General features: G+C 36.0%; 2 protein-coding genes across 2 annotated transcripts; one reads left to right on the forward strand and one right to left on the reverse strand.

The window, feature by feature from the left end:
* The first annotated feature begins 272 nt into the window (after positions 1–272).
* LOC110902091 (pentatricopeptide repeat-containing protein At1g63330) lies at positions 273–2352 on the forward strand. The gene has a single exon (XM_022148829.2). It carries the CDS (start codon positions 348–350, stop codon positions 2160–2162), a length of 1815 nt encoding a protein of 604 aa, XP_022004521.1. The 5' UTR covers positions 273–347; the 3' UTR covers positions 2163–2352.
* A 246-nt stretch (positions 2353–2598) lies between these two features.
* LOC110899929 lies at positions 2599–5649 on the reverse strand. The gene is made up of 3 exons (XM_022146821.2): positions 5428–5649; positions 3632–3959; positions 2599–3016 (listed from the first exon to the last, which is right to left on the reverse strand). Exons 1-3 carry the CDS (start codon positions 5579–5581, stop codon positions 2803–2805), a joined length of 696 nt encoding a protein of 231 aa, XP_022002513.1. The 5' UTR covers positions 5582–5649; the 3' UTR covers positions 2599–2802.
* Positions 5650–13621: the final 7972 nt, after the last annotated feature.

The raw sequence follows: 13621 nt of genomic DNA on the forward strand, positions 1-13621 counted from the left end.
ACTCAATTTATAAATATGTCATTAACGGGTCTTAACAGGTTAACATGTATTTAACCTGTTAAGACACGAAATTAAACACCAATGGGGTGGTGGTCCATCCGCAAAGACAAAGTCTTTAACACCTAGGTTTAGGGGGGGAAAGGTCTTAGGTTCAATTCGTGTAGAAATTGTTAGCTCTAGCCTAGCCCAACCTTGCCACATATGAAAGTCAATTTTCAAATAAATAATTAATTTGTAGAACTTTGTTTAGACATGCTTTCTAACGTTTCCTACCAAACCAAAATGTGTGTTAGGTTTTGAAGGAATAAACATCGATTCTGCTTTCTCTCTTGTTGGAGACTCGGACGATGATAATTTCTCATCTTCGTGCTTTCATCAAATTCAAAGGTGACTCCTTTCTTCTTCCTTTACAAAACCCTCTTTCTTCTTCCCGATTCAGTCCTCACGCCACTCTTTTAGCCTCTCTTCTTCACTCCAATTCCTTTTCAAATAATGGGGATCCTCCTCTGTCTAGGTATCAAAAACTTACCAACTTGGATCATGCCTTTAACCTGTTCGATGAAATCATCCAGAGAAAACCCCTCCCATCTGTTATCAAGTTTAATCAGTTGTTAAATGCTGTTGCCAAAATGAACCATTTTTCTTCTTCTCTCCACCTTTTTAAACAAATGTGCGTCGTTGGAGTTCCTGTTGATGCCTACTCTATGAATATTGCCATCAAGTGTTGTTGTCAGATGTCTCGCACCAACGACGGCTTTGCACTCCTGGGCTGTTGCTTCAGGCGAGCTCTTGTACCCAATGTCTTCACATTTAGTACACTCTTAGATGGACTCATTCGTGAAGATAGGATTATTGAAACAGAGAGACTCTTCAAGAAGCTCATCAAGCACAAACTCTGTGAACCTAATGTCGTTATGTATTCCACTATGATCAAAGGGCTTTGCAAGGTTGGAAATAATGATATTGCCATTGGCTTGCTAAGGCTCATGGATGAAAGAGGCTGTAAGCCTAATACTGTAGTATATAATACCATCATTGATAGTCTCTGCAAGGACAAACTGATAGATGATGCTTTCAACCTTTTCAAAGAGATGGTATTTCACAAAGGCATTCCACCAAATGTCATCACATACAACTCTTTGATTCATGGTCTTTGTAACTTATGTCGTTGGGAGGAGGTCGCTAAGATGCTAAAAGAAATGGAGGATCTAAGTATCTCTCCTAGTTTGCGAACCTTTAACATATTAGTCGATGCGTTTTGCAAGGAAGGTAAGGTGAATGAAGCGGAGGCTGTTATAGACATCATGGTTGAGAGACGTGTGGTTCCTGACATCGTGACATACAATTCACTTGTAGATGGTTACTGTCTGCGAGGTGAGATGACCAAGGCAATGACACTTTTTGATTCACTTACTTCGAAAGGTCTAGTCCCTAATGTTGTTACTTACAACAGTTTATTGAACGGGTATTGCAAGAGTTTGAAAGTAGAAGAGGCCATGCATATGTTTCATGATATAACAAGAAAAGGTCTGAAACCTGATATAGTCACTTACAACACGATGATACAGGGATTGTTTCGGGTTGGATGTTGTGGAGATGCACGAAAACTCTTTGATGAGATGCGAGCACAAGGCCTTATTCCAGATGAATGCACCTATAGAATAATATTAGATGGCCTTTGCAACAACCGTCAAGTTGAAGAGGCGCTCTCTTTGTTTCATCTGGTTGGTGATAGCAAGCTAAATTCTAATATCGTGGTGTACACAATACTTATTGAAGGTGCAAGCAAATGTGGGAAGTTTGATATTGCAAGTGCTCTTTTCCATGACCTTACTGTAAAAGGCTTGCAACCTGATGTTCGCACATATGCTGTGATGATTAGTGGCTTATGTAGGGAAGGTTTACTAAAGGAAGCAAAACACTTGTTTTGTAAAATGGATGAGAGTGGCTGCCCACCAAATAGTGTTACTTACAATGTTTTTCTCCAAGGATATCTTAAGCACCAGAATTGCGATGATGTGGAGATGCTTTTACAGGAAATGGATAGAAGAAGTTACTCACTTGATGCTTCTACTTTATCATTGTTAATACATCAAATCGCAGCTGGTTCACTAGACAGAAGTATGCTTAAATTGATAGGTACGCTTGTCCCAAAGAACTGATGGACACTCTTGCCTAGATAACAATCTGGGAGAGAGACTGAATTAGTTATTGTCGGTTTGAGCTATTTGTAGCATGAGAAATTAAAATAGGAAATTTGTATCGAGTTCCTACTAGTCTTTACTTGTCTAATGAGTTTAATGTTTCAACATATTTGTATTTTCTATACTAGCAGTCACATTTCATCGACTTTATACGAGTTCCAGTTTGATATGTACAAAGTGGATATCATAACTTTGATCACGAGCATTATTAGTATCAACAGAGGTTTTAGGGTCATTGTAAATAAAATGTGGTCTTTGTTCGTAATAAGAGTTGAACCGTAACTAGTGATTTGTTACTTAAAACCGTCGGTGTTATTCAAGTTTGCTTGATCCAATATTCCAACACCGACACCAAAACCAGTTACCCTTTTCATCAAATTTGACGACTTCTTGATGCAATCAATAAATCTTCCCAATCAACAACATTACAGTAGAATCAAATTTTAAGGAACTTTACAAGATACATCAGATTTTCATATAACTAAGATTTCCATTGTAATCAACAAACAACAACCTGTGTGGCAACATAAGAAAAAAGTAATTGAAAATATAAGTTTTTTTTCTAAAGAGCACAAGGGTTACAGGACTTGTTAAATTCTCATAATGGCATAAAAAGCTTCCGGTGCACATGTTCTTCACTTGAACCTGTATGGGTATGTCCTTCATGATCATGGAAAATAAGTGTCAAGATTCCAACTAAACAGAGTACAGATCCTACTAGAAGCTTGTCATAACGTTCCATCCAGTGAAACTTGAGCTGACTAGCACCGTAGAATGATAGAGCCACCAATGACGTCATCACAGTTATCGTGCTGCAAGTCCAAAAATAAAAACATAGGTCATCCCTTTTTGTAAGTGCGAAATACTTTGCCGTATTTGGGGGTGCAAACGAACCGAATGTTTAACGAACAGTTCGTGAACCGTTCGGCAGGAAGTTCGTTTGTGTTCGTTCGTTTATTAAACAAACGAATACGGACAAGAATTTTTGTTTGTTTAGTTAAATGAACGAACATGAACAGAGGCAGCATTCGTTCATTTGTGTTCGTGAACGTGTTCGTTTGTATTTGATAGTTCATTAGTGTTTTTAGTTTTTATATTTATTTAAATACTTCAAAATTCCGACAAATAAAATATTTAATAAGTGTTGGTGTATCATAATACTTTGTTCATCAACGCTCTTTGTGTTCGTTTGTTTCCATTTGTGTTCATGAACATTAGTTTGTGCTCAATCGTGTTCATCAACGTTCGTTTTCGTTCAGTGCCTAAAATTAACAAACACAACAAACACGCACATAAAATTTCGTTCGGTAAGTGTTCATGAACACATATATTTCTTAACAGACGAACACGAACAAGGTCTTGTTTGTATTCGTATTCGTTCGGTTCGTTGCAGCCCTAGCCATATTCAAAAGAATGACTAAATTTACCTGAATAACAACACGATAATAGCAAGTACCATCATCGATGATGAATTTCCAACAGCAAGAAACACGGGAAGTGTGGTTGCACAAGGAGACAACGCGGGAACAAGAACAAGCCCAGCAACCGCCATTTTTTCCATCGGTTGATTGTGGGTGTGGGTGTGACCACCTTTTCCACACATGAATAACAATATGTAACTACCGCCGAGTACAACTAGTAACAATGATGCAAGTTTGTGCACGGTTTCTTCACCAGCAATGGTGTTTGATATGGTGATTGCTGTAATTCCTAGAAGAGATGTAGATAAGACGTGCAATACAGCTCCAAATGCAGCTGTAGAAGAAAAGAAGACAGTTAATTCATAATAAGCATGATCAATATATTAATATTGCAATCGTTAACATCTTACGAGGGTGTGTTAATACAAACTTATCTTTCTTAATCAATCATGTTTCACCATGATATATAACTTTTGCAATGCATGGGAAATATCGTTAACGCGTTAAAAGTTAGTATTCTAGGTTATATAGCTTATTAGGTTTCTCATTCAACAATATTCTAATGCACTAGAGGTCCATGATTAACATCAAAACCATTACAACGTGACTACTGATGTCAAACAAACGGTTTTTAAACTTCAAAACTGAACATATCTTCTTAATGGTAACAAGTAAACTATAAACCCTAGAGCTTGGTTTAAAAAAGCGCAAGGCGCTCCGAAGCGTTTTGGTTCCAAAAGCTTTAAGCGAAGCTTCAAGCGCGAAGCGAGAGCTTCACGTATACAAAGCGCTCAAAATAAAAAAAAAATATTGTACACATCAATATGACCTATTCTACTTGTTAATCAATAATAAACACAAAACATGATTAAAAAAACACACTTAACACATAAAAAACATAGTTAAAACATAAATTAAAGTCGAAACACACATAAAAATAGTCTTTAATCAATAATCATCATAATCAAGTAAAGATAGCGGCTGATTATTAGGGTAAAGAAGTAGGGCCACATTTAAACCCTATTTAAAGACTATTGGGCCTAAAAAAATGGCCCAAATGTGACCTGATTGGGCTGAAGCGTCGCCTCAAACCATGGTCGCTTCGCGCTTAAAGCTCGCCTCAAAACGCTTCACGTGTTGTGACGCTTCAGGCCAAAAAAAGCGCTATTCCAAACGGTTCATCGCTTCACGCTTAAAGCGCGCTTTTTTAAACCCAGCCCTAGAGTACTCCGTTTGGTCCAGTGGATGCCCCGAGAGTGCTCGGGATTGATTCTGTTGGCCGTTCAAAGAAAAATCTTCTTAGTGATAACAAGTATTCAAGTAAACTATAAACCCTAGACTTCATTCAACAACAACACTTCCCCCAAACTTTTGGGAAACCACAATTTAGCTTAAACTAAAACATCATCGCTCACCGTCACGTATTTCACATTTAATCTCTAGTAAACAAAAACCTTTTTACTAACTTATTACAGCTCAATCAAGCAACCGATGGCGGCGATCGTAACAACGACATAATTACACTGTTGCATACACGTAAACTGTAAACCCTAAGACTTCATTCAACAACAAATTAGCTTAAACTAAACTATATATCTCGCATTCAATCTCTACTAAACAAAAAACCTATTTCTAAACTTCTTATTAACCTTCTACAGCTCAATCAAGCAACCAATGGCAATCCTAACAACGATACAGCAATATAATCACACTATAACATACACGCTAGCTAGATCTGATCATAATCAACAGAATAACACACACAGATAACAAATTCTACGAAATAAACAGAGAAAACTTACTGACGAGAAGAGTACGAGAGAGAGTCCACTTCTGAGCACGGCCAACAATGGAGAAAGGAAGCCAGTGAGTTGGAATGAAAGAATGCAACAAGGAGACAGTAGCAATACCTCCGATTGTTGATAGATCTTCAGCAGTAAACCCTCCGGACTCCATGTTTAGGGTTGATTTATGGGAATTTGGCTTCGATTTCACGGATCTGGGAGGGTTATTATACCCATTTTTTGGTAATTGGTGTGGGGTTTGTTGGCGGGTGTTTGTACAGGGGTGTAAGGTGATATTAATGTGAAATGTGGGGATCTGAATTTGAGGAAGGTGGTAAGTCTGGGGGTGATATTAATGTGAAATGTGGGGATCCGAATTTCAGGAAGGTGGTTAGTCTGGGGGTGAAGAATGTAAGATTAGTTTACCAGACTTTTGGTACCGGAAAAGGGACCGAAAAGAAATTAGCAAAAGAGGGAAAGATTACATCTCGGACCACATCTGCAGATATTTGTAGAAGAAAAGGTGGATCAAACGTCTGTAGTGTGCAAGAAGAAGGTTGTTTGTTTTTTAACGTATGCAAACTTCTAAAATAAACTGGTAGTGGTGTTGGACGGTGATGGTGGTAGACGGTGGTGGTGGGTAGTTGACGGTGGTGGTGGTGATGGACGATAGTGCGTGGTGGACGGTGGTGGTGATGGACAGTGGTGGTGGACGGTGGTGGTGGTGGACGGTGGTGGTGGTGGACGTTGGTGGTGGTGGTGGTGATGGGCGGTGGTGGTGAGTGGTGGTGTTTAACTCTCTGCAGATCTTAGAAGATCTTAGAAGTGGCTGGGCTACGTCTACACCAAGAAGAGCTCGCGCAGACGTTTTTTAATGAAACGTCTTCGAAAAACAAACAGTCTGCGCGTGGCAATGTTTGCGCGTGATCTACGCGGCGCAAACAGAAGAGCTTGCGCATAGCCTTTCATAAAAAACAAACAGCACCTAAAGGTTTAAAAAAAACAAATAAACATAAATTTTTAAGCCAACATTTAAAAGTGCACGTTTAGTTGGCGTTTTTATAGCCATCTCAGCCAAAAGAATGGGCTACTAGGGCTATTTAAATTTTTAGCCAGCATTTAAAAATGCGTTTTTATAGCTGCTAGGGCTATTTGACAACCTTTTAATGAGTTGTTAAGAGGTTTGGTCGATTAAAAGGCAACCACTGAATCGATAAGCATGTTTCTAAAACTTACCCATTTAAAAGGTTCATGAACCACTAAGTGGTGTTTTTTAAAGAACTAAACGCACCATATCTGATCAATTCAGATGTAGATGCTATCAAACAGACCCCTAGCTAATCGAGGTGATGTGACATGTTCTAATTAGAAAAATGAGCACTGACTATTTTAATGAAAGCTAAATTTACATGTATATTTGTTAAACTTTTGGTCAATTAACACACTAAGTTTACATATACGTTTTAGTTATTTTCCTATAAAATAAGTAATGTATTTTTCTTCTATCTTTTTTATTTAGGGTGTGTTTGGTATTGAGTTTTTATGAGCTTTTAGTAGCTTTTAGCTTTAAGGTTTTAAGAAAAAACTAGTACTCAATAAAAAGCTTTATTTGGTTGAAGGGGCTTGAAGCTTTTGGTCGAACGTTCCTACTAGTAGCGTTTAGAAGGAGTTACAAGTTTTTAGGGAAAAATGACTATTTTAACCTCTAAAGATAATGAACTTTTTTAATGCACAAACTTTTTAAATTTTTAGTTATGTCAATTTTGTTCATTTTATTAAATGATCCAGCTACTCTGCCAAACAACAAATATATCTAAAAAGCTACAGCTACTAGCTACCAGCTTTCTTTTATATAAGTATGAATATATTGTATTATTTTAGTATGAACCAGGTTAGAACCCCGTGTATTACACGGGTTGAATAAATGTAATTTTATATATTAAATAATAAAAAGTTATATCTTTATAAACCCCATATATTGTACTAGTTAAATAAATGTAATTTTATATATCAAATAATAAAAAAGTTATATCTTTAAAAACCATGTGTATTACACATATTGAATAAATGTAATTTTGTATACTAAATACTAAAAACGCCGTATCTTTAAAAAACCCGTGTATAATCGGGTTGAATAAATTTACCAAATAATAAAAAAATTACATCCTTAAAAACCCTGTATATTACACATGTTGAATAGATCTAAAAAAGAGTTGTATCTTTAAAAACCATGTGTATTACACAGATTAAATAATATGTAATTTTGTATATTAAATACTAAAAATGTCGTATCTTTTTAAAAAAACCATGTATAGTCGGGTTGAAAAATCTACCAAATAATAAAAAAAATTATATCCTTAAAAACACCTTGTATTACACGTGTTGAATAAATCTAATTTTACATAGCAAATGATAAAAAGTTACATTTTTTAAAACTTCGTGTTTTACACGAGTTATATAAATGTAACTTTGAATATTAAATAATAAAAAAAAATTAAAACCTCACGTTTTACACGAGTTGAATAAATATAATTTTGTATACCAAATAATGAAAAAAGTTATATTTTTAATAAATTAGGGTGACATTTAATACTAATTTATTATTTATATATTTAATATAAGATAAGAAGGAAAGAGAGGTATTTTTTTAAAAATATATTAGATTAACAATTTAGATTTGAGGATAATATTTTATTAAAGTGTGATAAGATTTAATATTAATTTATTATTTATTTAGTTAGTTAATATAAGATAAGTATAAATTTGAGGATACCTTCAATGAATGACACGTGTCCAAAAATTATTTTTATTATAGTAGATAGATACATCTTTTATCTCCATAAGTTATCAGAAACTAAATTAAGAGTTAAATGCGATTTTAGTCCCTGTGGTTTGGGTCATTTTGCCAGTTTAGTCCAAATGTTTCATTTTTAACCTGTGGGTCCAAAAAGGTTTCACAGTTGCCATTTTAGTCCACTTGGTTAACTTCATCCATTTTTTCTGTTAACGAGAAGGCCAACTTGGTCATTTTGTATGTAATTTTGTTAACTAAAAGGGCAATTCAGTCATATAAAATGACCGAATTGGCCTTCTCGTTAACAGAAAAAATGGATGAAGTTGATCCAGTGCACTAAAATGGCAACTGTTAAACCTTTTTGGACCCACAGGTTAAAAATGAAACCTTTGGACTAAACTGATAAAATGACCCAAACCACAGGGACTAATTTCGGAGGTGATTTTGAGCTTTTCGGAGTGCTTTAGCTTGCGGGAATCAATCGGTTGAAGCTTGGATCGTGAGAGTGAAGATTGTTCGGGTTTTATCTCCCGGTGTTCTTTATTTTCGCGTTTTCAATACTTTACGATGAATTCTTGTTTTAAACTTGTTTTGTTTGTTTTAAACATCATGTTTCTTGGCTAAACCTTAGATACTACCTAGATTTGATGATGGTTTAATTTATATCTGGATCTTTTAACGGTTTTTTTTATTGACTATGGATTGATTTCTGAAAGTAACGTGTTCTAGATTTTCTGATTTGGTGCGTATGCGTATTTACTTTTGATTGTGGATTGTTTACTGTTTCACATAGATTTTGGTGGATGTCTTTCACATAATAGATCTGTGTTGATTATTTGCATCCTTGCGGGTTCGGGTGATCTTTGGGTAAATCGGCCGATAGCCTTAGAAACAGTAATTAAAATACAATTAGAAGTAAATATTCTGCTTAACTTGTCGCTGAGAGGCTCGAGTTAGTTATTAGGTCGCAGTGCAGTATATAGCTAAATTAGATTTTGAGAGAAGTCGACGTTAGTTCCCTAATTGCATTTGTGTCTAGTAAACCAAGTCAGAACCTAGAATTGCCTTAGATTGTCGCGCTGAGAGGTAGATAGTCGTATTAGGGCACTTTTTGTAACGCTCCGCATTTTCGAACCTTTCTTATTTTAGCAAGTCGTGTTGTACCTTCCATGTTTAGACATTTGTACTCTCTTTGTAATCTACTTTCGTTTCATTTGTAATTCGAGACTATTGATCATAATGAAAACGAAGGTATTTTATTCATGTTTGTGTTACACTTATGTGCGATTTTCACGTTTGAACGATATATTATCATAGACTCTCGATTCGTTATTACGCTCAATGCTCGTTAAACTAGTTGAAACTCGTAAAATAGTGAAACTCGAAAGCTTTATGAAACGAATAAACGTTTAAAGATTTTATTTCGTTATAAATATGGTCATTATTCAAGCTTAAACTAATTAAATTAATTAAAATAATTAATTTTGTTATTTAAAAGTTCATTTTTTATAATAATCTAGTTAGTCCCGTTAGATTTTGAAGATAGAAAATAACCTAGTTAGTAAACCAAGTTAAATTACTTAAGCAATTACTTAGATAAACTAATTGGTTAAAAAAAATTATATAACTTAGTTAGTTTAAAAGTTAGTTTCCTTTTAAAAAACCATATAACTTGGTTAGTAGTTAAACCACAGGGACCGTTAGTGCCAATTCACCAAACTAAACTTCAGGGACTGATTCTGCAATTATTGAAACTGTTTAAAAATCAAAACAATAAAAAGCGGGTGCCAGGACTCGAACCCGGGTCACCCAGCTTAAACACACACGCACACACCACTCCACCAGTGCCTTCACATGGTTTTTATTCAGCACATTTAATTCTTAACCACTCCCTCACTGAAGCCTGATCAGCGCGAACAGACCCTCCAGCAGGTCTGTTTGAGCGCGATTTTGACCTTTTTTTGAGTTTTAAACTCGATTATGGCATTAAATACTCACCTAAACTTAACCTAACTTTTTCCCTATAAATACCAATCCTAATCCAAGCTATTTTCACTTTTCTAAACACTCTCAAATCTCCAAATCAGTCCCAAATTCGTGTTAATTCAGAAGGTTCGAGTAGATTCATACTCTTGCACAAAAGTGAGCATATCTCACTCGTTTCTTGTCCGTTTTTGCTCATTCTTTTTCCTACTTGCTTGGTTAATCATGTAGTTTGATTCCTTGACTTCTCCTTGGAGAAATCAGACCTGGAATTACTCCGAAATTGACCAAAAACTTTCTGTTTTGTTTCAAACTTATGCAAACTTCATCCAACTTGTGTGAAACACATCTCAAACCAATGTCCTAATGCTTACAACCTCTCTTATGGTTGGTTAGGCTTAAAAACATGGTTGAGACATCTAAATCAGAGGTTAAAACCTCATAAACTTTCTGTTTTATTTAGGGTTTTACCCACAAGTAATGTTCAAGTGTGAAACTTGTTGAATGTGTGATGGTTGGATTAGCTTGGGCTATCCTTCATAAGAATCCACTCATTATTTGATGATTTCTAATAGATTAGTTATTTTATATACTCGTACAAACCTTAGTTCATGACCCTCCTTGGTTGTTTTTACATCAAGTGTAGTGGTGAACATCAAAGGGGTGCCTAAATGGAAGCTTAGTCTTCCTACCCCATTCATGACATCCTTGTAACTAGAGGTACCTAAATGGAGATTTAATCTTCTACCTCCTACTTGAATATTGGACCTAAATAATATGTAATATATATCCTAAGTATAAATATATACTCCTTCGAACCTTTGATGTTAAACCTATGTTTACATGTCAAAGGAGTAGAACAACATCTAAGACCTAAACCTTAATATGATTCTAATGGGCTTACTACCCATGAAATACAACATAACCCTAGTGGTTACTTAGTGTCATATAACGGTTATAAAGTCTAAAAGTTGATTATTTTTATTTTCGTATTAATAAGTTATTCCATATTCATAATCTTCCGTAAACGCCAAACTCACACACCTACGTTTCCTCGTGTAGAAGGACTAGGTGCTCCAAGCTAAATCATCCACCAAACTTACTCTCGGAACTTCAAGTCAAGACTTGTAAACCGTGAGTATACTCGATCCCTTTTTCCCTTTACACTTTGGGATGCAACATGTATGATTATACAAAACAAACTTTTATGCTTAAAACAAAACATACTCTATCTATGAACGAAACATGAAACTATTGTGATCAATTGCTATGCTTGTATGCTCTATGAACGATTTGTAACGTTATATGCTCATTAACTTTGCTAGCCCACCTTAACAATTATAGCGCTATAGGATTAACGCCCCGCCCGCTATTCTAATTGGGTATTGTTGAGTTAAACATTTCTATCCCGCTAAACTATTGGGATTAGGCTATTGTGCGTTGTATTCTTGGGTTTGATCATATAGTACGCCAAAAATTGCATCGCTAGTAAATTAAATCACTATGTTACATGTTGGATATGAGTTTTTATTCTATTATGCTATGTAGTCAAACTTGTGTACTCGCCTTTGCTTTTGCATTGAACTCTATTTTAATACATGTTGCAGGTTAATTGTTGAAGTATGGACTAAAGATGAAACGAGATTTAGGGTGGACTAGATACACACCTAGATTAATTTATCTTTGTTGTTATGTTACAATTTGAAACTATGTTGTTATTTCTATTTGAACCTTGTATGACAATTTAGTATTGCAATGAAATTTGAATTTAATTAAATATTGTCACATAGTGTTATGACGTCTCTAGCAATCTATACACACTTCGTCTCATCCCGATGTTTCCGCCATCGGTTGGGGTGTGACAGATTGGTATCAGAGCCATAACTATAGGGAATTAGGAAAATTGCCATGCTTTTGCCCTAATCTATAGTTCTAGGAATTTTGCCTCTTATTTGTTGTTTAAGACTTTTGTACTCTACCATGCATGCTTTCTAGCTATACTTTGATTAAAATTATGTGCCTTTCCTAAGGCTAACACGAATACACTTATGCTATTTTTATACTCTTGTAACACCAACGAGAAGAATTTACCAAAATAAGCGTGAAACCCACAATTTGGTAAACGACTCTCATTCTACCTTTAATCTATTTTTGCACGAAATTTCACCATTAAGATAGGAGTGACATCCACAACTTAATGGTAATTTCCATTTCAACTCTAGTGGACCCTCGTCAAAGTGTCAAAATTTATTTTGGCCGACGAGTACCAACCACATTTAGGGTACGAAATCGTCAAGTTAGGGGTGAAACCCGCATCTTGTCGATTAAGTCCCATTCCTTGATTTTTATTCTCGCCAAAGTCCCGAATGTTCCAATCATTTAGAGATGTGTAGTAACTGGAAGGGTAAGATACCGTTAATCGCTTCTCGACGAGAGTATCTTGCCTATAGGCCAAAGCACAATATCTCTAATTCGAAAGGACTTTCGGCCCACTTTGGAATAGTCGACGTTTCTCTACCCGAAACACTCCAATGTTTTATTGAGCCTCTCTTTTATGCATCTCAATTTATATGTGATTTTTATACTTGAACGTTCGTTCATTTCAAAATGTCGTTTTAATCATTTCGCACGTTACCGCAATCACAAACAATAATAATCCCTCGTGAACAAACTAAATTTACAATGCTTTCGTTTATTCATGTTATGCTATGTGGGACTCATGACTATGCTATATGAAACGTTTAAACTTTCATGCTATGCGAATCAATTTGAACCCTTTATGTTATGTGACTCTTTATGTTATGTGATCAACTTCATTTTTCTTAAACAAACATTGTGACCAAGTCTCACCTTTTCAACCTTTTGAATCTTAGATGTCTTCTCGTCTCTCCAAAGCGTCTAAGAAGTCAAAGTCTCCCTCCACGAAGAAGATGATGGCTTTCATGGCCGATCAATTTGCGCGCGTCGTTCCAAAGGTCATTTCCGAGATTCGAGCTTCTGAAACTCCTCACTCTTCCGTCGACTCTAAGGTCGAAATACGCAAGCCCGCTTCGTTCAACTTTAAGCACTTTTCTTCGTGCAATCTCAAGCCATTTACTGGCAATGATGGGGTGACCGCTATGCTTGAGTGGTTTGACAGCATAGAGGTCACATTCATCAATAGCGATTGCCCTGAAGAGCTCAAGACGCGTAGTGCGACTGGGGTATTCCAAGCCCGAGCTCTCGAGTGGTGGTCGAATGAAAGAAACATACGTTCGAACGAGCTGGCTTATGCGTTGACCTGGGAGGAGACTAAGGCCCTAATGATGGACGAGTTTTGCCCTCCGCATGAGCAACAAAAGTTGGAAGAAGAATTTTGGGTCTTAAGGCAGATTGATGATAATAACCTAGCCTATACCACCCGTTTCAAGCAACTCAGTGTCATTGTCCCTCACC

Source organism: Helianthus annuus, chromosome 13, assembly GCF_002127325.2.
Source record: "Helianthus annuus cultivar XRQ/B chromosome 13, HanXRQr2.0-SUNRISE, whole genome shotgun sequence".
Lineage (NCBI taxonomy): Eukaryota > Viridiplantae > Streptophyta > Magnoliopsida > Asterales > Asteraceae > Helianthus > Helianthus annuus.

What these genes read in the sequence shown, in the direction of transcription:
- LOC110902091 (XM_022148829.2), top strand. Translation starts at nt 348, where the DNA reads ATGATAATTTCTCATCTTCGTGCTTTCATCAAATTCAAAGGTGACTCC.
- LOC110899929 (XM_022146821.2), bottom strand. Translation starts at nt 5,581, where the DNA reads ATGGAGTCCGGAGGGTTTACTGCTGAAGATCTATCAACAATCGGAGGT. An exon ending in CTCTCGTACTCTTCTCGTCA is followed by an intron (nt 3,960 to 5,427) that starts GTAAGTTTTCTC and finishes TTTCTTCTACAG; the next exon opens with CTGCATTTGGAGCTGTATTG. An exon ending in ATTATCGTGTTGTTATTCAG is followed by an intron (nt 3,017 to 3,631) that starts GTAAATTTAGTC and finishes TTGGACTTGCAG; the next exon opens with CACGATAACTGTGATGACGT.